This window comes from Arvicola amphibius, chromosome 4 (genome assembly GCF_903992535.2).
Source record: "Arvicola amphibius chromosome 4, mArvAmp1.2, whole genome shotgun sequence".
Lineage (NCBI taxonomy): Eukaryota > Metazoa > Chordata > Mammalia > Rodentia > Cricetidae > Arvicola > Arvicola amphibius.
The window spans coordinates 58250085-58277286 of NC_052050.1; the positions used below are offsets into that span (position 1 = coordinate 58250085).

Genomic DNA, 27202 nt, shown 5'->3' on the forward strand with positions numbered 1-27202 from the left:
CTTCTCTTGCTAAATAGGTCAACTTGAAAATAAGTCAAGTATGGTTGTGCATACCTTTAATTTCAGTACTTGAGGCAGAGGCAGGCAGATCTGTGTTAGTTCAAGACCAACCTGCTATATATTGAGTTCCAGATTAGTCTGGAACTCTCTCTCTCTCTGCTCTGCCAGTCTCTCTCTCTCTCTCTCTCTCTCTCTCTCTCTCTCTCTCTCTCTCTCTCTCTCTCTCTCACACACACACACACACACACCCCTTCCCCCTCCAACATACCACAAGCAAGGGCACAGCAAACACTGTGATGGGCATGAGGGACACCACAAGGAACCAAGATGAACAGGATCTGGCCCTCAGGGAAGTGACATTCTTGTAGAAATAGAGCAAAGGACAAGTAAGCAAACCAAGCACAGACACAACCAACTGCTAACCAAAAATGGAGGGATTCCATCTGTACTGAACATATGCAGACATTTTCTTATCATTATTCCCTAAACAATGCAGTATGACAAGTCTTTACAGAATTTACATGGCATTAGGTATTACATGTAATCTAGCAATGACTAAAAGTATTGGGAGGGTAGGCATAGGTTATAAGCAAATACTATGTCATTTTCTAAAAACAAACTTCTTGAGCACTAGAGGATTTTGGTTCCTGTCGACGGTTGTAGACTCTGTGCTCTGTAGACACCAGGGGACAGTTTTACACAAACACGTACCCCTTGTTGAGTCTTGCCCTCTGACAACCCCTAACATGGTTGCAGATGGCAGAGTCTCATATGGAACCACAAGCACAAAAGGGAAGTGGGAGGTTAGCCAGACCATAGCAAGTGACACATGAAACCGGCCACAGGGATGGCTGCGCTGGCGGGGGCAAGGCTCACTCTGCCTCTCATCCCCACTGTCCCGGGAATGCTGGCTTCTTTCTCTCTTTCACAGTTAGGCCTCTTCACACAGCATGCAAGATCATCATCTTGGAGCTTATGGCTCCCAGAGCCTCCAGCTCATCAGTCTGGAGCCTAGGAGAAGCTGGTGAGGGTGGTAGTGAAGAACTGGACCGCACTGTGAGAACCTACAGCTCCCTCAAGACGGGAGTCAGCAGGCAGAGCCCAGGAGAGTCCAGTGCAAGCCTGAGAGCCAGCAGGTTCAACATGCAAGGGCTGACGTTTGGGTTTAGAGGACAGAGCCAGAGGAAGATCAATGTCTCAGCGCAAGCACGCAGGAGTATGTCTTCCTTACTAAGCCTCCTTGTTCCACTCAGCCCCTTGACTGGGTTAGGTCCACCTGCATTATCGAGGGCACTCTGCTTTACCAGAGCTGAGGTTCAAATCTTCACCTCACCCCAAATCACCTCACAGTTGGTCAGCTTCCTACAGCTGTCACAGGATACCTAAGAGAAAGGGCTTTTTGATTTTTGTGTGTTTGCTATTTGGTTATAGTTTTTTTTTTAATTAAGTCTGAAATATCACTAAAATACTGATGTGTAGGGGGTTTTACATTCCAAATCCCAGTTCTTAAGTCTGCTTCTGTCCTATTTACTTGATGTGTAAAAAGCTGAACAGCGCGGTGATCTGAACTTCAAGACTTCAACAGTATGTCAGAAGATGATGCGCTGACCTTTGAAAAACGAGCTGTATCCGAAGGCTGGGACAGTCCACGGCCATGACGGCGACGAAACACGTAAAAAGACGGGCGACTCCTTAAGGCATCAAACGTCTTACTCCTCAGTTCTGAAGTAGCATCCCTGTCCTTAAACTCCCCTGCCGTATGAACTACGCCATAACAGGTAACCACAAAGGCCAACAGCGTCTGCAGAACGATATCCGCCGGTAGCGACTCACACCCCTCTTCCGTTAGTCGCGCGTGTGAGTGATGCTGCGCAGCCGAAAAGGCAGCGTGGGCGAGCGCGAAAAGGCCGATGCCTATCAGCCCCTTCCACAGCCACGGCACCATGGTTCAGAAGGAGCGGTAGTCCCAAAGATAGCCTTTCACACCGGGATAAATATCTTAGAGACAGGAAAGATTGGTCCTGGCCCACAGTTTCAAAGTTTCCGTGACCACTGGGCCTCGTGCCTTCAGGCTTGTAGCAGCATCATGAGGGAGCACTTAGAACAGGGTGTTCAGCTCACGGCCGCTGGGAAGCAAAGAGAGAGAAAGGATCAAGGACATACTCTCAGTGACTTAACCTCTCCACTAGGCCCACCTCTTTTCCTCTGTGTCTCATGGTGTAGCCCAGGTTGACGTCACACTTGTAGCAATCCTCCTGCCTCAGCTTCTTGGGTACTGAGATTGCAAATATTACACCACCACATCCTGCTGGTCCTGCCTCTGAAATGTTTTCCCACTTCTCAATGGTGCCATAGGCTGCAACCAAGCCTTTAACACATGAGTCTTGCAGGAAACACTGCAGACCCAACTAGAGCACAGAAATACAACAAATATCAGGATATCTTGTGGCTCAATCAAGTCAACCAACTTGATGATATAACTGGATCACAAAGAGCAGGAAGGGCCCCTTAGTGGCAAGCTTGGAGTCTACGAGGCTAACCTCAGGGACAAAGAGAACTTGCATGCTTCCCCACTCCCTTTTTGGTTGTTGGAGACAGGGTTTCTCTGTGTAGCTCTGGCTGTCCTGGAACTCACTCTGTAAACCAGGTCGGTCTCGAACTCACAGATTTGCCTGCCTCTGCCTCCTGAGTACTGGGATTAAAGGCGTGCGCCACCACACCCCACTCTGGCTTGCTTCTCCTAATCATAAGGCTACTTATGTCAAAACAGGCTAGAGGGAATCTACTTGTTTATTTATAGGTATGGGGGCAAATTATTCACTGAGATGAGATTCGCTTTCGTGACGCCTATTGACTAAAACACAAGAGCCCCCTCTTGTCTAACACATCTGCAAGCCAGACAGAGTGGCTCGTGCCTCCAACCCCAGCACCTGGGACTCCTGGCACCTATGGTGGTCACAACTCTAGTTTAGGGGATCCGACGCCCTCTTCTGGCATCTGAGAATACCAGGCATGCATGTGATACACAGACATACATGCAGGAAAACCATGACAAATTAAAACTCCAGTTTCCAGGGGACCTGATGCCTTCTCTGGGTCTCCACAGGCACCGGGCATACATGTGGTGCTTAGGCATGTATGCAGGCAAAACACACATACACATAAATCATAAGACAAACATTGTTGTTCTTTTTTTTTTCCTTTTTTGAGACAGGGTTTCTCTGTAGCTTTGGAGCCTGTTGTCCTGGAACTAGCTCTTGTAGACCAGGCTGGCCTCGAACTCACAGAGATCCACCTGCCTCTGTCTCCCGAGTGCTGGGATTAAAGGTGTGCACCACCACCGCCTGGCCACCCGGCTTGTTTTTAAGCCAGATTCAGTTGCACACATCGTAGTTCCAGCACTCCTATGGTAAGATGAAAGCCTGTAAGCCTGGGGGCCAGCTAGCCTAGAATACACAGAAGGATGAAAGGTGTGAGACCCACACCTCAACAAAATGGAAAGAGAATCACCTCCCAAAAGTTGTCCTCTGACCTCCAAAAGTATTCTGTAACACATGTAACCAGCATACATACAGTGATATTTTATTTGCTTTAATAAATAAAACTTGCCTGAAGACCAGAGGCAAAGCTAAAGCCGCTAGAGGTCAGGTAATGGTGACACACACCTTTAATACCAGGATTTGGAAGACAGAGTCAGATGGACCTCTGTGAGTTCAAGGCCACCCTAGGCTACACAATATCCATACAGAAACAAATCCAGGTGGGGTGGTTCACACCTTTAATCCCAGCTGTATAGTAAACATAAAATGGGAGGAGAAAGGGGCTTAGTCTGCAGTTACCTAGTCTTGGTAGAGGAGGCTTCTCTAGTGGCTTTGGCTGTTTTGCTTTTCTAGTTTTCGGGTTGAATCCCATTATCTGTCTCTGGGTTTTTATTATTCATGCTACATACATACACATCACACGCACACAGTAATACAAAAAAATTTTTTTAAATGCCACCTATATTTGCAGTGGATGGCAGCTGCCCCAGATGGTGACTCAGGGCCCAGGCTCCAACTGTGGCTCTCCCACAGACCCTAGTTATCATCTCTGTCTGGTCAGAAGGAAGGGAAAGAGAATCCTCAGAGGGGTGTGGCACACTTCATTTCAGGTAATACAGCATTGGTAAGAACCAGTCACATGGTGACACTGCAAAGGAGGTTGGGATACGTACTAGGGACCGTAACTCTCAATTCTGCGTCAGGCTTTTTTTTTTTAAGATTTATTTTACCTATATATATATGTACATGAACCTCATTCATGCCTGGCGCCCGCGGAAAGCAGAAGGTGGTGTCAGATACTCTGGAACTAGAGTGACAGATGGCCTTGAGGCACCGCGGAGGTGCTGGGAACTGAACCCGGGTCCTTTGAAAGAGCAACAAGTGTTCTTAACTGCATGGTCAACTCTGCAGCACCCATTTCATGTTTTTTTTTAATTTTGACATCACTGACATGTTAGATTGCATGATTCTTCATTTTTATTTTGTTTTAGAGAGAGGAGGGCGTACAGTGCAGAGTGGATACTGAATAACACCTCTGGCTTCTACACATCTGATGCCAGTAGCGCCCCAGCCCCAGTGAAAAATGTATTGTCAACCGGGCAAGATGCCACATACCTTTAATCTCAGCACCGAGGAGACAGAAGCAGGTGGATCTCTGTGAGTTCACAGCCAGCCTGGTCTATATAGTAAGTTCCAGGACAGCCAAGGCTATATAGAGAGACCCTATTTCAAAAAAGAAGTCTCGCCACACAGATATCATAGCAACACAAATAAATAAATGTAACAAAGTTTTAATGTCTCTAAGTATTAGAAAATGTAACTGGAGTTACAGAAGGCTGTGAGCCACATATGGGCTCTGGGAACAGAACTGAGATCTCTGCAAGAGCATCAAGAACTCTAACAGCTGAGCCATCTCTCTAGCCCCACACCTGATGGTTACAACCCCATGCCCACTCTTCTCTACAAACAGGGCAAAAACTCCAGCTTTATGACTTTTTCACTTGCTATTAATGAGTTTGGAAACCTTGGGCACAAACTCCCCCCAACACAACTAAGGACAATTGCTCTAGATAAGAAACGGTCAGCACATCTGTCAGCTAGATATGAAATGTGATGAAACAGCATGCTCGGTTTCTTTATCACTTACAAAGCTTGGGGATGGCTGGTAGTTTTTGCTCACAAAATGACTGACAGAACAGTGGAGGTGCTGAGCGAGGGTCCAGAGAGAGTGCCTGATGTCTCCTAGAATATAAGGCTAATCTCCGGAGATACCACACTGCCTCCTTTGCAATTTAGTGTGACAACCACAGAAGCAACCTGAAGGGATGTGTGCCACTCCTCGCTAAGGTTTCTAAGATTTCTCTTCCCCTGTGACTGGAACTAAGCCGCCTCTGTTTGCTTATTTTGTGAAGAACAGACTTCCTGAGTTAATTGTTGCAGAGTCTCTGACATTTCTGCACAGAGACGAGGGTTTTTTTTTTTTTAATAATTTGCCTAATGTAGGACAATACAGGTCAGCACCTGGGCAACTCTTGTTCTTTTCAAGGGTGATGAAATGGATTCTCAGGGAGGACAGTATTTCCAGGAAACTAACTGGTGAGGACTCCTCAGGAAGGGGTAAGAGCCAGCCAAGTCTTGGGGTGCCAACAGTTTGCTTTATCTCCTAGACTCCTACCAGCGGTGTGTTGCTTTCCTAAGCGGCTTTCCTGGCTGTAGCTGATGGGGGATTCCTTCACACTCCGCGGAAAGCGTGGAGACAAGTGTTTGTAGTCCCAATGAACTCCAGGTTTGCAGATGGCTACCAATATGAAGTATTAGTCTCTGTACTCAGAAAAAAAGATCACAAGGATCTAGAAACTAAGTAAAGGTGGTTATTGGAAACAACTTGTGAGGAAATGCAAGATGTTAACAACAAAGATGAATCTGAAACACAACTGAGAAAAAATAATCTAGCTGCTGCGGTTTCTGTGAGGTAAGGATCCACATGTCAGTCCTGGAGTGTCCCTGCTGAGTGAAGCAATTTGGATCTGAATAAGAGAATTTTTAAAAGATTTTTGTTTTTAATTATGTGTCTGGGTGCAGGTTTGTGTATACAAGTGCAATGCCTGCAGAGGCCAGAGGAGGACATCCAATTCCCGGGCACTGGAGTTATAGGTGTCTGTGAGCCACAATGTTCTTTTCATGGGGCCTAGGCAAGAACAAGTGCTCTTAACTGCTGAGCCTTTGCTCCGCATGTAGAAATCTCTACAAACAGGCCTAAAAACACCTGTCTTTATTACTTTCTTTTTTAAAAAAAAAATTATTTCTTTCTTTCTTTATTTATTATATGTACAATATTCTGTGTGTACATCTGCAGGCCAGAAGAGGGCACCAGACCCCATTACAGATGGTTGTGAGCCACCATGTGGTTGCTGGGAATTGAACTCAGGACCTTTGGAAGAGCAGGCAATGCTCTTAACTTCTGGGCTATCTCTCCAGCCCCCTCTTTATTACTTTCTTGTTTGGTTTTTCGAGACAAGGTTTCTCTGAGTAACAGCCTTGGCTGCCCTGGAACTCTTGGAGAGCACCTGCCTCTGCCTCCCAAATGCTGGCCTCCCTGCCTCTCTGTACATTTTTACAAGACCAAAGCAATACAAAAAGAAAATCATTTATATTACAAAGTATTATGAATCTGCTCACTAATTAGTTTAATTGGTCTTTTGCTGTGTCCTGTCATATTTTTTTACAATTTAAAATTTTTTTCACCATGCATGACTAGATGACATTTTTATGTAGACTCTTGTCAGCTGACTTAGGTTAGCTCCACCTTATAGCTGTTGTGAATTAGTTGTGGGTTTTTTGTTTGTTTTGGGTTTTGTTGTTGTTTGTTTGTTTGTTTGTTTAGAGACAGGGTCTCACTATAGAGCTCTGGCTGTCCTGGAACTCTATGTAGACCAGGCCTCAAATGCACAGAGATCCACATGTCACTGTCTCCTGAGTGCTGGAACTGAAGGTGTATGCCACTATGCCTGGCAAGTTCTGTTGTTTTAACCTACCCAAACTGTGGTACTTTGTTACAGCTCTGACCCCAAACACAACAACCCAAGAGACACAGGTCAGAATTAGAGACACTCAAGAGAAAAGGAAATAGGCAGGTGTATGAAGGGGTAGTCAGCTCTCAGGTTGGCTTAGTTCGTGCCACTGTAACAAACCCTCAGGATGGGTGGTAGAAGAACAGGAATTTATCCCCTCAGTTCTGAAGGATGAAAGCTAAGGGCTACCATGTGGAGTTCTAGTAAGGATCCTTCTCAGCTTCTAGCAACTTCCTCCTTGCTGTGTTTGAAATGGCCTTTCCTTAGGGCCATGAGGGGACATAGCAAGCTCTATGGTCTCAAGAGCTCAAACCTCTAGACTTCATCTAAAGCTAATTACTTTCCAAAAGCCAGTCCCTAAATAGCATCACAATGGGGGCTAAAGCTTCGGCATGTGACCGCTGAGAGGATGCAATTCAGTCCACAGCATTCTATTCCAGGCCCACAGAGTTTCTTTCTTCTTTTTTTTTTTTTCTTTTAAAACAAGCATACAGGGGCTTAAGAGATTAATTGCTCAGCAATTCAGAGCACTGCTGCTCTTCCGGAAGACCCAGGTTTGATCCTCAGCACCCACACAGCATCTCACAACAGTCTATAACCCCAGTTCTAGTGACCCACGCCACTGACCTGCAAGGCACCTGCACACATGTGCACACACCCACTTGCAGGCTCGCACACCTACATATAATTAAATTAAAATAGCTGATGGCACACACCTTTAATCCCAGCACTCAGGAGGCAGAAGTAAGTGGATCTCTGTGAAATCAAGGCCAGCCTGGTCTACAAAGTAAGTTCCAGGACAGTCAGAGTGGTTACACAGAGAAACCCAAACAAGCAAACAAAAGAAAAATCAAAGAGTTAAAATTAAAAATAAATATTTCCTATTAAAAAAAAAAAGTCAGGGGCTGGAGAGATGGCTCAGAGGTTAAGAGCATTGCTTGCTCTTCCAAAGGTCCTGAGTTCAATTCCCAGCAACCACATGGTGGCTCACAACCATCTGTAATGGGGTCTAGTGCCCTCTTCTGGCCTGCAGGCATACACACAGACAGAATATTGTATACCAAATAAATAAATAAATAAATACTTAAAAAAAAAGTCAGAGCAGTGCTCTTCACAAGAGCGAAAACACACAAACAAACTGAGCAGCACCAGCGACAGAGTGGAGAGACAGGCAAGGTAAGCGCGTGCAATGGGTCCTTACAAGGTAAACACGAGGGGTCCACGCTGACACACCACAATGCGGAGCTCTACTGATATACCAGTGCATGCAAAGTTGCCCCACGAAAAATTAATACAGCAAGACAGATTTTTTGTTTTTGTTTTTTGAGACAGGGTTTCTCTGTGCAACAGTCTGTCCTCAACTTGCTTTGTAGACCAGGCTGGCCTAAAACTCACTGAGATCCGCCTGCCTCTGCTTCCCAAGTGCTGGAACTAAAAGATGTGCGCCACCACCGCCAGGCACAAGATGAATTTTTATAAAGTTAAAATTAACCCAAAGCAAGAATACATACTCTTTAGAAACACACAGAATGTAACTGCTGGAAGGATGAAGAAACCACTGGGCCAGGGGCACAGGCCCCCCCATCCCAGAGGTTCAAGGTCTACCTGAGCCACAGAGGAGGTCAAGGCCGGTCTGAGCAACTTAGGAAAAAACACCACCTCAAAATAAAAGTGTACACAGGAGCCTGGGGCTATGACTCAGGGGTAGAGCACCTACCCAGAAAGCACTGGGCTCTAGGCTCAACCAAGCACCACAAACGAAGGGATGAAAGGAGATAAAGCGAGATCAGACGAGTCTCTTCAGCTGGGAATGCATGAAGTTTTCCCCTTGAGTAAACCTAAAATAACATACAAGGGAAGAAGCAAAGACTTTGATAAACACCGGATCCAGGTGTGGGTTACTCAAGCAGCAGGAGGCCGAATCTTGGGGTGGAAGAGATAACCTCAATTCCATGTCAGCTTCTGTCAAGTATTAGCCAACCTTCTGTTACAGTCAACAATACCTGTTCATCAGCTTACAAAGATGAACGGTGTTTGGGGTGGGGGGCTCATAATTTTGGAGGTTGAGATCCATGCTCTAAGGCACCACTGTTTTCTGCATTTATTTTACGTGTGTGGGTGTTTTGCCTGCATGTGTATCTGTGCACCACTTGGTGCCCTCGGAAGCCAGGAGAGGGTATCAGGTCCCTGGGGACTGGAGTTATAGACAGTTGTGAGCAGCCGTGTGGATGCTGGAGATCAAACTGGGGTCGTCTACAAGAGCGTCCAGTGCTCTTAACCGCTGAGCCACTGCTCTAGCCCCTCCACAGCTCTGGAGTCTATGACAAGGCAGCACATCTCGGCAGCAGAGGCAGCTGCTTGTGGCAGCTGGGAAATGAGAGAAAGAAGTTTAAAAAAAAAAAAAGGCATGGGGAGTGGAATCCTTCAAGGGCATGCCCACAATGACCTAATACTTCCCAGCAGGCCTCGCCGATTACAGGGTCCACCACCTCCCAAGAGAGCCAAGCCTGGGATGAAGCCTTTAGCAGACATCCCAGGCCCTAATGATACCATCCCATATCTGCCGTGGCTCAGTTTTGTTTTGGAGGGTGAGTTTATAGTTCCTATTATAGAACAAACTAAATAACTAGATTAAAGTAGGCCATGCGTGGAACAATGAAAAACCAATTAGCAGAAAGGAAAGCATGAAATCATTGTCCACAGCTCCTGGATGTATGCCTCTGGCTCTGTGCGGAGACAGCACAGACTGGAGACGTGGCTGCTAGCTCTCTTGTCCTTCCCTGGCTCACCCTCCCTGGAAGGTCAGTTTCTTTCATCAGCATCTCTGATAATCTGGCTGTAGATTGACCAGCACAAATCTGAGTGAGGTATTCTCAGACTTCTAGATTCCTCATTAAAAGAGGCGCTGGATGCTTAGGATGTCACATAACAAGATGGCTTGGCCTACCCAAACTTCCACCAACCAACAGAGGTTGACATCTGTCCCTGGCATATGCGTTTGTTTAGGGACTGTGGTGGTTAATGCTGAGCGTCATCTTACCAGCATCTAAACTCATGGAGGAGACAAAGCTCTGGGCGTGTCCGAGAAAGTTTCTAGACTGGGTTAACAGAGGTTGGGAGATCCATCCTAAATGTGAGTGGAACCATTCCATGGGCAGAAGGCCCAGACTGAATAAAAAGAAGTAAAAAAAAAAAAAGTCTGTTGGACAGCGGTGGCACATCTTTAATCCTGGTACCCAGAAGGCAGAGGCAGGAGGATCTCTGAATCAAGGCCAGCCTGATCTAAAGAGCGAATTCCAGGACCTTAGGGGCTGCACAGAGAAACCCTGTCTCAAAAAGAAAAAAAAATGTATCTTTAGATAGGGTCTCTGTTATGTAGCTCTGGCTGGCCTGGAACTCGGAGAGACTGGCCTGCCTTTGCCTCTGCCTCCCGAGTGTGGGATTAAAGACATATACTGTCACACCCAGCCAAAAATCTAAGGAAAAAAATAAATAAAAGACAAGGAAATCAAGTGAAGTACCAATGTCTATCTGCTTCCCGACTGCAGATGTGACGTGACCTTATGCTGCTACGACTTTGCCGCCATGACAGACCGTGAGCCAAAATGATCCCTTCCTTCATCAAACTGTCCATGCCAGGCACCGTGTCACAGCAGGAGAAAAACAACAAATACTGGGGCCCTAAAGCATTTTACCTACCGGAAGAAGGTACCGGGTGGCACCAGGTGCCAGAAAAGTGACAAAGAAATGACTGGGTAACTGTGGACAGACACCCCAGAAAGGCCATAACTGGATTACCATGGCCACCCTAGAAAAGAGACAAGACTTCCTCTGAAGAGAAAATGAACCTGTCAAAGAAAAAAAGTTCAATACTTGTAAAAGCAGCACAAAGAAAGCCTTATTCAAGATCACGTCCCCAAACTGGAGAGCAGCACAACCGACTTTCAGTGCAGAGAGAGATGGAGCTCAACCCCGAGGAAGCACAGACGGGCAAGGGTAAGGGCCAGCGGGTGGAAAATCACCGAGAGGAAACAGGAAAAGTAAGAGGGAGTCTGGCTAAACTGATTGGACAGGATTCTTACTGAAGACAAGCCAGCATGAACAAGCACTGCCTGGGACTTGGTGCAAAATAAAAAAGACTGATCGTAGGCGCAATCACATAATGACGACAGAGGGTTCTGGACAAACGACCTTGGCAGAGTTCTTTGCTAAAACTGGATTCTACCAGGAAACACACAGATGGGTCTAGGACAGAGTTCAAACTAAAGAGACTGGCTAACATTTGATCAAGCAGAAGATCGTTGACAAGAGAACAGAACCCTCTGTTGTACAGAGGCAGAGGGACTGATGTCCACTGAAGGTCAGTCCTAATGTTCTCTCAGCCCAAAAAGGAGCGTGAGACTGAAGAGACAAGCTCGCGCTTCTTCTCCCACAGCCCAGCTCCTCTAGCGCTAGTGTGGTCCCTGACCCGAGCTGACGGCAGCCTAAGCATCTACGACTCCTCAGTGCTCACACCCTCAGTGATTCGGCACCACTTGTGACCACACCAGCCAGAAACAACCGGAGCGGGGCAGGTTTGCTTTGGCTCACAGTTCTGGGGGTCTCAGGGCCTCATGGAAAGGAAGGCAGGCATACAGGTAACATGGCAGTAACAGCACATGGAGGAAGCTCAAGATCCTCATGTTTAACTTGACTGGATTCAAAATCACCTAGGACCACATCTCTGGGCAGTACCATCCCATGGGCTGGAGTCCTGGACAGAATAAAAAGAAATAACAACAAAAAGTGGGCTGGACATCAGCATTCCTCTCTTTCTCCCCCTCTCTCTCTGCTTCCTGAACGCTGACACAACGTGACCAGCCACTTCACATGCCAATCACCACGCCTATCCTCCTCAAACTGATTCGAAATAAACCCTCTCCCCTGAAGCTGCCTTTGTCAGGAAATCTCTCACCAGCAACAAGAAACTAACACACAGATGTTCGAAGCATGGCGGACTAAGAAGAAGCAGGGCTTCATTCAACAGCTTACTGAGCTCTCCCAGTGTCTCAGGCCCGGCTCTGAGCAAGCTCTGGACCACGGCTGCCACTGATGACAGCTCTGTTACTATGACAGCATCTGGTACAGGCAGGGGACTTCAGGATGCTCAAGAGGAACACCTAAGCTTATCTTGGAGGAGGCAAAGGAGTCCTGGAAGCCATCCCAGAGAAAGCGACACCAAGTGAAGTCTCAAAGATAGAGGGATTAGCTGGTGAGAGGATGAAGGACGTTTGAGGAAGAGGACCCTGTGCAAACAGAAGCACCAGAAACGCCACCGTTCCCAATGTAGTAGTCACCTAAAGGTGGACACTGAGGGCTCACGTGAAGGGGGTGACACCTGAGATAACGCAACACACACAAAGATGCAGAGGCACCTTGGAAGATGCATGAGTGACAAAAGTAATCAAGAAAAGGGCACAACAGCTCCTCAGGGTGACCAATGTCACCCTTAATGGCTTCAAGTGAAGGTGACAGAAAACCCAGAAGACAGGAAAGCACTAGCCTTTGGATCTTAAATGCCCCCAAAGGTCTCTAGTGTGGCACTATTTGAAGGCAGTGAAAACATTAAGGGGTGGGGCCATAGTGGGAAATCTTAAGGTCGCTGAGGTCGCAGCCGGGGAGTGAACTGTAGGGCGCTGACTAATCCCTCTTTCACATGCCAGACACACAGTGAACAGTTTTGTCCCTCCGTGCATGCCCCACCAGTGCTACCAAGCACCAGAACAGGGACCTAAAAGCTCTGAGTCTCCTGACTGTGGACTGAAAACCTCTAATATTATGAACTTGTTGGATGTGTTGACTCACACCTATAATCCCAGCATTTGTGCAGCTAAAGCAGAAAGATGGTAAATTTGAATTCAGCCTGAGCTACGTAGTAAGACACTGTCTGGGAGGAAGAAAAGATGTGTTTTCAAGTAAAAACAGAAGCTAGAGAGATGCTCAGAAGCTGAGTGCACACTGCTTTTCCAACGGACACAAGCTTAGTTCCCAGCACCCACCTCGGTGGCTCATAACCACCTTCAACTCTAGATGCAGGGAACCTGATGCCCTCTTCTGGCCTCCAAGGGCAACTGCATTTGGGTGCATACACCTATAAACAAATAAAAACATACACAATTAAAAATAAAATAAATATTTTTGATTTTTTTTTTGGGACAAGGTTTCTCTGTGTAACAGCTCTGGCTGTCTTAGAACTCATTATGCGGAACAGGCTGGCTTCAAACTCACAGAGATCTGCTTGCCTCTGCTTCCCAAGTGCAGGGATTAAAGGCGTGCACCACTACCACCTGGCAAAATAAATCTTTTCTAATAAGACAAAAAAAATAAATAAAATCATGAGCCAAGATAAATCTTTTTTCTTTTTAAGTTGAATCTCAGGTACCTGTTATAGTAAAGAAAAGCTGACTAACGCAGAGAAGAGAAAGGATAGGGTTAAAGGGCAGATCCTCCACCAAGGCAGTAGCTATCTATCAGACAGGGATGCACTCTACAAGGAAGACCAATGATATAAAGGACTGACAACACAGGCTTCCAGACAGACCTCAGTTCAACACTTTGCCCTTTACTATCTGGGTGACCTTAGGCAACATTTAACCAGGCTAAGACCCCATTCTTTCACCTGGGAAATCAGGACGCACAAAGCAAACCTCACAGCTGCGGAAAGGATGGAGGGCCATAATATATGCAAATAACACAACCCGAAACACAGCCTGTGGAGAACCAGAGACACGGGCAGCAGAGGGGAGCCATCAACCTTGGTGTTGGTGTGAGCAGATTTCGTTAGTTAGGGTGCAGGTACTGAAGGAGACAATCAAATGCACTCACTCCAGGGTCTCTGGCCTGTTCCTGAGAGCAAGCAGAGACAGGAGTGCTCTACGTGAGCAACAGACCTGGGAGAGGACATGGTCACTGGGAGGTGAAGGGCCTGCTGTTGAAAGACAGCCTGGCCCTCTCTCGCTTCTTGTGAATGGACAGACTCTGCTTCTTTTGCCCTGAGCCTCTTCTCAGGGTTGTGTTTATAAGAAGCGACCTTGAAGGATAGCCTACTACCTCCCTCTAGGATGAAGAGCAGTCTTATGTGCGGCTTCCTCTATAAGCAGTAGGTCATCCGTCCCCCCCCCACCCCCCTCCCAAGCTTCATGTTTCTCAGCTACGACACAAACCATCTGCAAGTGAAACATCCATCTGGGCCCATCACACTGCGCCTGCAGGACTTGGAGGCAAGAAGAACTTACGCAAACATGCTGATGCTCCTGCTACTTGCTCTGCCTGAGCAGTAAAGTCCTAGGTCTCGAATCTCAGAGTCTCATATCTTCTGTCAATAACCGTAAACCAATGGTGAGTTCAGTTATTAGCTCATAAACTAGAAAGAACCAGAGCCATCCGTGTGTGCCTGGTGTGTAAGCCATGAGTATAAACGGCAACACAGTGAGGATTCATGCGTTACCTGTACATGCCAACACGTAAGACGGGGGTAAGAAAGAGGGCTCCAGAAGACTCAAGGAAACACACACGAGGCTCTGGGTTCCGTCTCCAGCAAGAGGAAACCCACAGAGTAGCTCCTTTTCAGGCTTCCCCTATAACTCAAGTTGTTCCAGAGTTCACTGTGTAGCCTCAAACTTGCTATCCTCCTGCCTCAGCATCCCAAGTGCTGGCATTACCATCATGCCAGACTAGAAAGAAGTTTCAACCAAAACTGAGTAGGCAACAGGATCAGATGCTGCATCTTAGTAAGATGGAGACAGAAAGTAGCCACTGAATTTAGCAACTAGGTCACTAGGCAAGACACATTTCAATGATGTGCTGTGGACAGAAGCCAAACGCTAGTGGAAGGAGGATGGATGGAGGTAAAGAAGTTGGAACGATAAATACGAGGCATTACGCAAAAGTGTGGCTGAAACGGAAGGCAGGAGGGGGAGCCCTGCTGGCAGGAGCAGGTGGGGGCCAACTCAACTTGTCTCAACAAATGGAGGAGGTCTGAATGATCATTTCTGAGAACAAGCCCAGAAACAGAAAAACTGGGAAGAAAAAAATAACAGGAGGAGGATGACCTCAAATCCTGGGTGAGACTGCATCTGCCCCAGTCAAACATCCTCAAGCAGGTCAAACTGCTGGCTCAAGGTAGGGTCTGTCTCCAGGGAGGCGGTATCTACTCTCTCCTGAAAGGGGACCCACCAACAGGGGTCCGTCATGGCTACTTTCCTGCATGGTCAGGCAGGTCAGAGATGAGACACAGGGGTACAAACAGGACTCTCAAGACACCAGTAGAAGATACACAGAAGCACAAGTAGTCTGGAATGCTATGCTAAGCTGTGAAGCTGAGTAGTGTTCTCAAAGAACATCAGAGAGTGGGCTGTGCAAAAGGAATTTGGGGAGACCCAGGACCTCCTCAAGACACTCGGGGTTAGCAGAGAAGACACCTCTGGGAGGAAGGAAAAGAATTCTTCTACGACACCCCCGTTTGGAGTTCCTCTGCTGATAAGAGTCTCTGCTTGGGGGCTGGAGAGATGGCTCAGAAGTTAAGAGCATTGCCTGCTCTTCCAAAGGTCCTGAGTTCAATTCCCAGCAACCACATGGTGGTTCACAACCATCTGTAAAGAGGTCTGGTGCCCTCTTCTGGCGTACAGGCATACATGGAGGCAGAATGTTGTATACATAATAAATAAATAAATATTTAAAAAAGAAAGAGTCTCTGCTTGGTCAAACTTGTCAGGCTCCATCACGTACGTCCTTGTGTAATCCAGTTTCTGTGAAGCATTTTCTCCAGTTGGTTCAGGAAGAGCTCGGGATGGCTGATCACCTTCAATGTCTGATGACATTTTCATCCTCTCCCAGCCTGCAGGGGACACTGACTCACTGTCTTCAGCGATTCTGTTCAGCCAGTTGGGCCAGGGTCCCCTTCCACGTCGGGCTTCCACTTCGTCATTTTCCATCCATCAACACCCACCCAGATGTTTCGCTGTAAACTCAGAACCAAGCTAGGTCTCTCTCCCCTAGTGCCAAGCCCTGAGGATGGTCCTAGCTAACAGGTGTCATTACAAAATTTTTCCACGGGACTGAGAGACAGCTCAGTTGGTAAAAGTGCTTGCAAGCAGGACCTGAGTTTGATACCCATAACCTATTTTTTCAGAAGAACTAAATTTTTAATTGATTTAAAATTTAAATAATTTAGCTGGGCAGTGGTGGCCCACACCTTTAACCCCAGCACTTGGCGGGGAGGCGTTGTCAAAGGCAGGTGGATCTCTGAATTCAAGGCCAGCCTGGTCTGCAGAGTGAGTTCCAGGACAGCCAGAGCTACATAGAGAAACCCTGTCTCTAAAAATCCAAAAATAAATTAATTTTAGATTTAATTTAAAAATAAAATGCCCCCACACCTTTATTCCCAGCACCCAGGAGGCAGAGTCAGGTGGATCTATGAGTTCAAGGCCAGCCTGGTCTATATAGGAAGGTCTAGGTTTGTCAGGGATACAAGACCTGTCTAAAAAAAAAAAAAAAGCAAGTATGGTAGCATCTAACAATCCTAGGCTAGGAAGGAGAAAGATTCCTGTGGCTCATTGGCCAACCAGCTAGCCTCCTTAGGGAGTTAAAACCAGAGAGAAACCTTGTCCAAAAAAAAAAAAAAAAAAAAAAAAAAAAACACCGAGAAGGGGGGCAGGCTTTCCTGATAAAGCTCACCAGGTGGTTGACTTCAGCCCTCTCTCGCCTAAAGCGGACCTGAAGAAACCAGAGCTAACAAAACAGCTGCCCCTTCTACAGCTAAGAACAGGGCAGCCATAGGCCTCCCAATATGCCTTATTCAAGCACCATGGGTTCCCAGGGAGTTGGCAGAAGAACCCCGGAATGAAGGCAACAGAAACGTACAACTAGAAGCCACATTTCCGCTTTGTGGCAGCAGGACGACCTAAAAGGCCCCTCTCAGCAGAGAGAAAATAAGAATGCAGAGTTCCAAAAAAACAGTTCGGAGGATCCGGGTCTGAGTCCGTGCACCAGCCGCCATCACCGACCCGCACGCACCCTAAAAGCCACCGGGGCTCCAAGGAGTGAACATCGGAACCACCCAAGACGCTAGCTAAATGTACATTTCCAGGCCCAGAGAAGAGACTCATTCAGTGGGCGCCGAGCCAGGCCTGCGATGCAGCTCTTTCCAGCCAGTACCTCGGACAACCCGAGTACTGGTTCCCTGCGGAGCCCACTCGGAGAAACCAGACTCTGGGGCGAACAGGGTCTCCAAGTTCCAAAGTTTCCCCCTCTCGCTAGGCGCACCGACCTCCTCCCACCACCACCACCACCCCGAGGCCTCACCCGCACGCGCAGTCACGGAAGCGTCGGGGAACTCGGTGATGGGCTCAACGGCCTTTGCCAGGGCGCCGCGGGCCCCTAAAAACGCAGCACGGTGGCCGGCAGGGGGCGCTGCAGCAGGGACAATGCAGGGCGGGGGCGCCGGGCACCCCCAGCCCAGAGCCGCGCGGCGGGAAGGAGCGGGCGCCGGGGAGGGCGGGATCCACGCGGCGGCGGCGCGAGGGCGGGGCAGCCGGCGGGGCGGGGCGGGGCCGACGGGCTGGCGGCGAGCGCCGGGAGAGCGCGCCGGCCGGGCCAGCGAGGAGGGAGGAGCGAGGGGAGCGCGGGCCGCAGCCGCCCCCGCCCCGCGCCTCCCGCACCTCCCGCGCGCAACAGTTCCCCTAAAGTTGCCGCCGGGGAGGCGCGCAGCCGGCGGGGGACGCGGCCTTGGCCCGGCGCGCGCAGCCCCGGCGGGCGGCGGGATGGGCACTCGGCAGACCAAGGGCAGCCTGGCGGAGAGAGCCAGCCCGGGAGCGGCGCCCGGCCCCCGCCGCGAAAGACCCGACTTCTGGGCGTCACTGCTGCTGCGTGCCGGGGACAAGGCGGGGCGCGCGGGCGCTGGGCTACCCCCCTACCACCGGCGCGTCGGCATGGTCCAGGAGCTGCTGCGGATGGTGCGCCAGGGCCGGCGGGAGGAGGCGGGGACGCTGCTGCAGCACCTGCGCCAGGTGAGCGCGGAGAGGGGGAACGGGGGGGCGCGGCGGCTACCGGAGCGCCCCGCCCCTGCGAGGTGCGGCGTTGTGGGGGGGGGACACACAAGAGCTCCCGGCGGCACCGCCCAGGGTCCCCCTTCCGCGGGGGATGGAGCGATGTGACAGCAGGTGCCTCCGTGTTCCCGCTGAATTTGGGGCTTCAGGCTAGGGCGAGGAAGGCTGATCCGGCGAGACTGGTGAAGGGGACCTGTTGGACCATTGTCCCTGCTCCTTTCCTCCACAGGTCCCCAGGAATAGTTGGTGAGAGAGGATACAGAAATGCACGTCTGGTCTGGGTCAGGGCTCTCTTCTTCCTTTCTGCCCACTACCGATCACCCTCTTCCAAGGGTCCCCAGGATTGCGCAGTTTTCTGCTAAAGCCGGCATCTGAGGCATGTCCCTCGGACTGGTAAGATTTCAGTCCCTAGGTCGTTTGCCACCTGGTGATATTTTGTATTGTAGTTTCACCTTCCGTAACTTTGGCTGGTCCTGGCCATGAACTCCTACCGAAGTCTTGGCCAGAATGGAGCTAGGCTTGGTTTCTTGACCAGCAGGGACGGAGGCTGCCTGTGCCTCAGCCTTGGCCTCACCACTGGTTAGGGGCAAGCCAGAGATCTGGTCAGTTCCTCAGTTCAAGGCCTGATGCTGTCACCGGCCTCTCAGTTTTTGTTTTTCTCTGTTTCTTTTGGGGAAGGTGATAGCCTGTACTATAGGGTCTTGTTGAGTGGCAGGGGCGGGAGGACTCATAGTTGCTCTGCGGAACAGTAATGGGATTGCTTTGGTTTGGCTTTGTGGCCCAGACTCACACAGACCCTGTATTCTTGAAGGACCCCAGTAGATATGCAGTCTACTTCCGATAGGGGAGGGAGAACCTCAGCTGACCTTTGTGAGGTTTTCCCATTACTGATGGAAGAGGCTGTAGGAACGAACAACTTCCTGGGAGAAGCTTCCAGAATCTCTAATTGGATCCACATCTCCCTGGATTCTGAACCATGGCTTCCCTCACACCCGTATGTTTCTCTGGAGTTTGTTCCTAAGGTGTGCACGGCGAAAGAGAAGGAAGTAGAGGAGAGGGCACTTGGGAAGATGTAAGGCTTCCACCTTTTTCTCTGCTTTTCCCAACATCCACAGCGATGCCCCAGAGGCTGCTGAAGCCTCAGGTACTCTTCCTGGGTTGAATCATCAAAGAAAGATGAAATTTTACACCACATAACTTTAGTGATGTGTGCTTCTCTGTCTTTTGGAAAATTAGAAGCCAACCTTGTATGGCCTCCATGGTCACTCTGTTGCTTTCACACAGAAAATGGATTTTTCCAGACCATCGTAAGCCATTTGCGCAATAGTCAGTAAGAGGGTTGTACAGGTCCCATGCTGTTTCCCCAGTCCTGGGAATGCCACTCTGAAGAATAGGAAAGTCTGGAAGGAGCCGACAAGCGCTTCTTGGTGGGTAGGGAGAAAACGAAGGCCGCCTTGGCAAGCCGCGATTAGAAGCCCACCCCACCGAGGAGGCTGAGGTCTCCTGGAGGAGGCAGATGTTCTGGGTCTCTGGGATAATCACATTGCATTGTGGGAACTGGGGCGTCTCCCTTAGGGTCTTCTGCTGTCTGCTGGTGTGCCTCTGGCTCTCTGGCACCTCTCCAGCCACAGGCCTGGGAGGGCTAAAGGGAGGAGGCAGGGTTAATTAGACTTCCCTCTTCTCTGGGGCTCTCTTGCTCTGTGGCTGACAATGAGGGCCGTGGACCTGAAGAGCCGCCCTGTGTTGCCTGTAATGTGGGATCACGGCCCTTCCAGGAAATGGCCATTGGCCTTAAGCATGTGGGAGTGGAGCTCAGGGATGTCCAAATGCCTGTGACAAATGAGAAGGGTGTTTTCTAGGACCCTGAAACCAACTAGCAGAATGTCTAGCCAGATTTGTGCTGCAGTCTGAAGTGGCTCTCCCCTCAGATCCTATTTTCATCTTAGTTCATCTTCGTTTTCTCCTGGCAGGAGCCAGCGCAGCTTTGACCACCCCCATGCTCATAGTACTTTCTGCTATAGCTGTTAACATGTCGGCACTAAATGTTTGGGTTTGGGAGTTTTTTGAAACAAGGTCATATATGTCCCAGGCTGGCCTCCAACTCAATGTGTAGCCAGTGATGACCTTGAACTTCTGATCCCCCAGTCTTCACCCCAAAGTGCTGGGATTATAAACATGAACCACCACACCCGGTTTCTTTGGTACTGGAGATGGAGCTCTGGGCCTTGTGTATACCAGGCAAACATTCTTCCAATTGAGCGACTCCCTAGGGGTTGACACGGGATTTCTGTGTGTTCAGAGCATATACAGGGTTAGAGAAAGCGTTGGTCTGTAACTCCTGCAATCCTCAAGGAATTGAGTCCTTGATCTTTCTGAGACTCCAAAAGAGCCTCGCGTACTCCCCTCGAACAAACGCACCTGATCTTCCAAAGAATTTCAAGAGGTGTCCAGAGGCTCTGAGCACCACCTATAGAGCCCACGTTTGCAGTCACGGCTTCTGTCTCAGACCGCCGCCGTTTCCCCGGCTTTGCAGTTCGCGTATAGAAATAATCCAGAACCATGTGTGACAGGCAGTTCATGGTGAGCTGGTGCATTCTGGCTGCTGGTGCCACTTGGCCGACTCGGGGAGTGTTTCCTCGCTTGGAGACTCTCCAGCTTATCATCTGTGGCAAGGCCTCACACACCAATCAAAGGGTGCAGGCAGCATGCCAGGCAGTTGCCTTGAAGGATCCCAGAGCCAACCCTTCCCTTTAGGAACACTGTGAACTGAGAAAGGGCTGGGGCCAGTGATCATGGCCGGCCTTTGGTCCTCAGTCTGCTGTGCCCTTGGGCCCAGTGGCAACCTCCTGAGTTGTGTTTCCTCATTTCCCAAAGAGGGATCCTGGGTACTGAGCAGAGCAAGTGCTGTCAAGTGTGTGAAATTTTGTTGGCACTGCCAATCAAGAGGTGTTCTCATGGCAACCAAGAGAACCTGGCCTAGTTTGGGTGTAGCTGGGCTAGGGGCAAGGTCATGTGGCCTTTCTCTTCAGGCCTAAACCTGAAGCAGTCTGGAACAGATGTTCCGGAGAACGAAAGAATCCATTCCCCCACTCTTTCCCCATCACGTCCGTCACCTCGACTTTCGTCCACCCAGGCATTGTGGGTTTGGGGGCTCAGACCTGCCGTCTGTAAGGAGTCGTGGGGAAGGAATGGTTTGACGAAGGATAAGTGCTGGACTACGTGGAAGGTGGCGTCGCCACTGTTTCAGCCCGGCAGTTTCTCTTCTGTCCCCAGAATTTCAGACCGTGTTGCCCTATTTCATGGAGCAGCAGCATAAGAGGCATTGGCGTGCTCCCCGCTGAGGCGGCCCGTCTCTGAGCTCAGCAACATCTCAGCTGTGTTAGTCAGCTGTTGCTATGACAAAATACCTGAGGTGGTCGGTTTATGGGCAAGGCTCTGTTTGGGCTCACAGCTTCAGAGGTTTCAGGTAGTGGTCATCTGGGCTTGTGGCAGGGAGTGTGTGGCTGAGGAAGCCGCTCACCTCGTAGTGACTGGGAAGCAGAGAGGAAGGCGCCAGGGTCCCAGGACCCCCCACGAGTCCCCACTTCTTAAAACTTCCACTACCTCCCAAGAGCACCATAAGTCAGAGACTCGTGGCCTTTGAAGACGCTTATCCAAACCCTAGCATCTACTTTCCTGTGGGGAGAACGTTGGCTGGTTTAATGCTGGTTTGGCCTACCCCTAGTTGGCAGAGATGTTCCTCTGTTTGCCTGACTGGCCTTGAGGACCTCAGTGTGGCCTGGATTCATGGCTCTGGGTGCTGTCCAGAATGGCAGGACTGACTGGCCTCCTGTGCCTGAGAGCAGAAACCACAAACAAGAACACGGACTCTTACACACATCACTGACCCAAGAGGAACTGGAGACTCCTGCCCCAGAGACAGAAAGATAAGCACAGTGACCTTTGAAGGTCATCCTTTCCCTCCCCTATTCCTCCTGAGAGAATCTCTAAGGTGCGCCCGAGGGAAGGCCACCATACACTGAGCAGGCAGGTCCCCACTGGGACCTCTTATTCTTCCTCTGCCTGGAATACATCTCCTTGTCTTCACCTTCACAGGCCACCTTCCTGGGCACGCCAGCCCACGCTCTGGTGTCCAGTCAGCACACCAGGACTATCATAGTGCGAGGTGTTTAGTCATCTGTAGCCCTCCCCCGTGACCTTTTGTTTGTCAGACAAGATCATATGCTTCCTGAGAGTAGAGACCCACCATCACCAGTATCCATGGTACAGTATTAAAAAACAGCAGGCTGCCGGACAGTGCAGCCCACGTCTTTAATCCCAACACTCAAGAGGCAGAGGCACGTGGATCTCTGGAGGCCAACCTAGTCTACAAAGCAAGTTCCAGGCAGCCAGGGCTATGCACAGAAACCCAGTCTCCAAAAAATAAAGGGGGGGGGGTAGAAAACCTTCAGGTTTGTGATAGTCCTTACTAAGTCTTTGTGCGACAGAGGTATGTGGCTAGACTGTCAACATGGTGCGTCCTCAGAAAGCACGTGGATGCCCTGTTTCAGCCCTGCATCTGCTTACCAGACTGCCGGTATGGCTGTCAGATCCTGTGCGTTTGCTGGTAGGTTTCTGGGCATGTCAGTTTCCAGGAAATCCCCAATGGCCATAAGCTTGACTGTGCCTGGCATCCTGCCAGGCTGAGGTGTTCTTGGAGAGAAGAGTGGCATGGTGCCCAGCCTTGGCACCACAGGATCCCATTGGGCAGGTGTAGTCTGGGGCCTCTGCTGAGGTGGCAGGCAGAGAGCAAAGCCTGCTGGGATGGTCTCCCCCCCCCCCCCATTCCTGGTTGGCTCCTGCAGAACTGCATATATTCCCTTCACAAAGGAGCCTTCCGTTTTGAACTCTACCAGCCTGTCTGGGCTGCGTGCAGGCACTCCCAGGGATGAAGGTACAGAGGCTTCTGATGTCGGGACCTGCTCGGTTGCTTTTCACAGCTGCCAGAGACTGGCCAGGGTCACTTGGCCTCCAGTGGCCAAACTAACCACAGGGCGTATAGTAGGCTAGCTCTCTGACTTCATGATCTGGTGGGGCAGAGGAGGGGTTCCTCCATTTGGAACAAATGTCATCTTTTTGGAGATTGCCAGAAGCTGTTTTTAAATCTGCTGTTTCTTCTGAGCTTTTGCCATGTGCAGGGCGGTGAAGCCAGACCTTCCTTCCCCCAGTATCATTTCTGCGTGCGCCTTCCTGGGACTGAAGCCAGAGACTAGGTACCTTGACACGTGGTCAGGTTTCAGAAAATCCTTTTAGACTTGTTTGTTTGGGTGGTTTTTTTCTTCTTTTTTTGTTGGGGGGGCGTTGGTGGCAGGATCTCATTTTGTAGCCCAAGCTATCCTGGAACTTCCTGTGTAGACCTGGCTGGCCTTGAGCTCACAGAGATCCACCAGCTGATTAGTATCCCCCTACATAGTCCCCTCCTCTAAGTAGAGAGTTCAGGCAACCATCTGACTCACCTTCCCCACCAGGAACAGGTCTGAAGGTTTATGTGAAAAAACACAGGCGCACACAGGGATATCCACAGATACTTATATTTGTGTGTGTTCACTGGTCCTTGCTATAGATCATCCTGGCTGTGTTTGTACCAGTTATGTTAGTTCCTTCAGGCTGCTAGGGCAACAATACCAGAGGCTGACTAGCTGACCACAACTACAATTTAGAGGCTAGAAGCCCGAGATGAAGGTATCAGCAGGTCCAGCATCTGAAGTGGACCCGGGCTGTAGTTCTGAGTGCCCCTCCTGTGGGCAGGAGCAAAGGCTGCTCTGGGGGATGCTTTTTTTAAGGGCGCTGGTTCCAGGATCCTTGTAACATTAGCCTGTCCTGAAAGCCCCAGCTGGGAGGTTAGGGCTTCCGCATATGCTTGCAGAGGGGAGAAACATAGCTGCTCTGCCTCATTCTCCTGCTACGGACTGGAGGGGGAAGGGCCCAGTCATTTACTTGAAGAGTTGAGGACGAGACCTTGGCATGCTGAACAGGGGCGGGACCCTTCTGACAGCGCCTGCTTTTCTCCCCACCCACCCATCCCGACTGAGTGGTGCCCACGGGATCTCTGGAGCATTTCCCAGCTTGCTTTTTCCTTTTTTTTTTTTTTTTTTTTTTTTTTTTTACTTTTATTAGCTCAGACTCCTGGCTGCTGCACCATATGGAGTTCCGCCGACAGCTGCTGCTCAGAGGGATGTGGCCAATTTTGTGTTTCTAACTTTCTCTTTACCAGGATAGACATAGGAGTCCAGCTGAGACCCGGAGTACCCAAGTGTGTTTCCCTGCAGAGGCGGACTCGCTTTAAGCCGGAGGTCATGTGCCATGTTTTGAATGTGACCTCCCAAAGATCCTGTTGTGCACAACTTAACCCCCCAAATTTGTTTATGATAGTATAGGGGGAATGTTGACCTTTGGCAGGTAATGACAGTAAGATGAGGTTATGAGGATGGGGCTCCTACGACAGACTGGTGGCTTGATGTGGCACATGCTTGCCCTGTCTCCAGTCGAGACTGGTACGATACAGTAAGATGCCTCTCCAGATGCCATGCTGTAGGCTTGGCTATCTGACCTTCAGATCTTGCCATCGCAATAAACCACGAACTCTGTTTTGTATAAATTACCAGCCTGGGACATTTTGTCACAGTAGCAGAAAGCAGAGTAAACGCCCTGCTCACCCGGAGAGCTGCCCCTCGCCCTGTGTCTCCCCCCATGTCCATCTCCATCTTCCTGCTTCTTGTGGCTTCCCTTTGCGCCTCTGTGTCTCTCTGAGTCTCTCCCCACTTAGAACTCATCCCCCACCTTGATTTTCCCATTCTTCGAGAATGTCTCTCGGGACAAGATATGGTGGCATATTTTTATACTGGCGCTGGGGAGGTGTATATAGGAGGATCAGGAGTTTAAGACCAGCCTGGACTACGTGAACCTCTATCTTAAAACAAAAACTAAGCCAAGCGCGGTGATACACACCGTAGGCTGGTGGATCTCTGTGAGTTCGAGGCTAGCCATGGCAGTTACAAAGAGAAATCCTGTTAGTCTGCCTGAGTTTGGTGGACTACCTCTATACCTCTCCAACCCTACACACACACAGGAAGCTATGAGAACTGGAGGGTGTTCTAGGAGACACAAAGGGGTCTTGACTCATTCCAGTTGTCTAGATGGAAATACAGTGTGTAGATAGGGCAAGCAACCTCTGGAGACACAGTCTCTGTGGGTTCCTAGTCCACAAATCATATTCATTCATTCATTCACTTACACATTCTCTGTCTTTCTTTTTAAATCAGAGTGTCTCATATAAGCCAGCTCGACTCTATAGAGCCAGAGATGACCTTGGATTTCTCATCCTCCTGTCTCCACCTCCTGAGGGCTGGGATTACTGGAAATGCCCACCCAAGACCACGGTTAGTGCGTGCGTGGGGACCAGCTCAGGGCCTCATCTAGGCCAGGCAAGCACTCTACCAATTGCTCTGCATCTCTGGTCCCTTTTTAATTCCTTAAGTATCTGACTCATGTTTTTCCAGACAGAATCTATAGTTGTATGCCACCATGCTCCTTTGAAAAAAAAATTGTGGGATTAATATAATGTTATTTAAAGTAAAAATAGTAGGCTTTTAAATATACTATAAAAAGCAATATTCATATAGATGAGCAAAAAGGAAAAAGAACAATTGGATTAATGTATTCGGTGATTGAGTGCTTGTTCTTCAAGGACTGGCTCCAGATACAGGGGCTCCAGTACTCAGCCTGGTGGGAAAGGCGCCAGCAACAATTGTGTCCTGTTTCACAGACGGTGGCTGGGACCCAAGAGGTCATATCAGGCATATGTTATTCAGCCACGCAGCATAGTTGCTTTAGCTGGGAATCGGAGCCGGCCTTTCTGGGCCAGGGTGCTCATTCTAGAAAGGATTAAGGAGCAGAAATGGCCTTGGTGGCTGGTGGCCAATGAGAGCTATGTATGACCACTCAGATTCCAGCCCCTGACTTACTTCTGATTGAGAGTGGCCCAGGGTCTACACAGGTACACTGGCCACTGAATGTTCCCCTCCTCCCTGTGGGGCTTATAAATGCTCACAAACGCTCTGGCCCAGCTGCAGAGAGCCAGGCCACCTGCCACCTTCTAACTAGGACTTTGTCTTACCTGTTCTGCTGGGTCCTCTGAGCTGTGACTTTTCCCAGCTCCACAGTTGATGTCTCCATGGATCACTATCCACAGCCACAGACTGCGCGTGGAGGTCCTTCAGACAACCCTCCTCCACCGAGGGACACCAGGCAAGGGTTAGGGCCTCAAAGGGAGAACCCCTCCCACCTCCCACAAATCTCTGGTCATTTAAGTTCACTGTCTGGAGGAAGCCTGTATTTATACTGCCTGTTGGAAGGCAGGGCCTATGACTCCCCCCACCTGTTCTTACTTCTAAAGTTCGTCTATGTATCTTGTGCCTCATGGAGCTCTGGGCTTGAGCCTCAAGTTGTCTCCTGGGCAGGAGCGGGGCCAGATGCCCTCCCTAAGTGCAGTATGAATTCTCACCCTGGACCTGTCAAGCCCAGCACCTCTCCTGCCATGGCCTATGATAGTCACAGCACACCTAGCGCCCCCGCCCCTGTGTCCCCTCAGTAGTGTAAGCGTGAAAGCTGGGGTTGCGCTGGGAGGTGGTGGCACACGCCTTTAATCCCAGGACTCAGGAGGCAGAGGCAGGAGGATCTCTGAGTTCGAGACCAGCCTGGTCCACACAGCTAGTTCCAGAATGGCCAGGGCTACACAGAGAAACCCTGTCTCAAGGAGGAAACAAAAAAGGAAGGAAGGAAGGCAGGCAAGCAAGCTGGGGCTGCAAAGGATACTTGAGAAAGCTTTCTATTCCTCCTCCCCCTCCCCCGCCACTTGCACCAGGTAGAGCTAGCTCAGGGCAGTTCTGATAGGTTCCTTGACCACCTTACCCCACTCTGGCTATGATCCCAGCACCCTGGATCCATCCAACCCTTTCTCTCTCACTGG

At 49.7% G+C, this 27202-nt stretch overlaps 2 protein-coding genes across 5 annotated transcripts in view; one reads left to right on the top strand and one right to left on the bottom strand.

Moving 5' to 3' along the window:
* Nucleotides 1-416: 416 nt before the first annotated feature.
* LOC119813701 (membrane magnesium transporter 2-like) lies at nt 417-17640 on the bottom strand. 4 transcript variants are annotated; one of them, XM_038329109.1, is made up of 3 exons: nt 17453-17640; nt 13150-13241; nt 417-2126 (listed from the first exon to the last, which is right to left on the bottom strand). In XM_038329109.1, the coding sequence occupies exon 3, from the start codon at nt 1943-1945 to the stop codon at nt 1571-1573; it is 375 nt and encodes a 124-aa protein (XP_038185037.1). In that variant the 5' UTR covers nt 1946-2126; nt 13150-13241; nt 17453-17640; the 3' UTR covers nt 417-1570. The 4 variants fall into 4 exon arrangements, with proteins under 4 accessions (XP_038185037.1, XP_038185036.1, XP_038185039.1 ...); XM_038329108.1 differs by lacking the exon at nt 13150-13241; XM_038329111.1 differs by lacking the exons at nt 13150-13241; nt 17453-17640 and adding an exon at nt 15878-15895.
* A 270-nt stretch (nt 17641-17910) lies between these two features.
* Nucleotides 17911-27202, top strand: part of Lrrc75a (leucine rich repeat containing 75A) — a 40782-nt gene continuing 31490 nt past the window's right edge. The window contains 1 exon segment of the mRNA XM_038327066.1: nt 17911-18156. Coding sequence (XP_038182994.1) covers nt 17911-18156 — 246 coding nt within the window.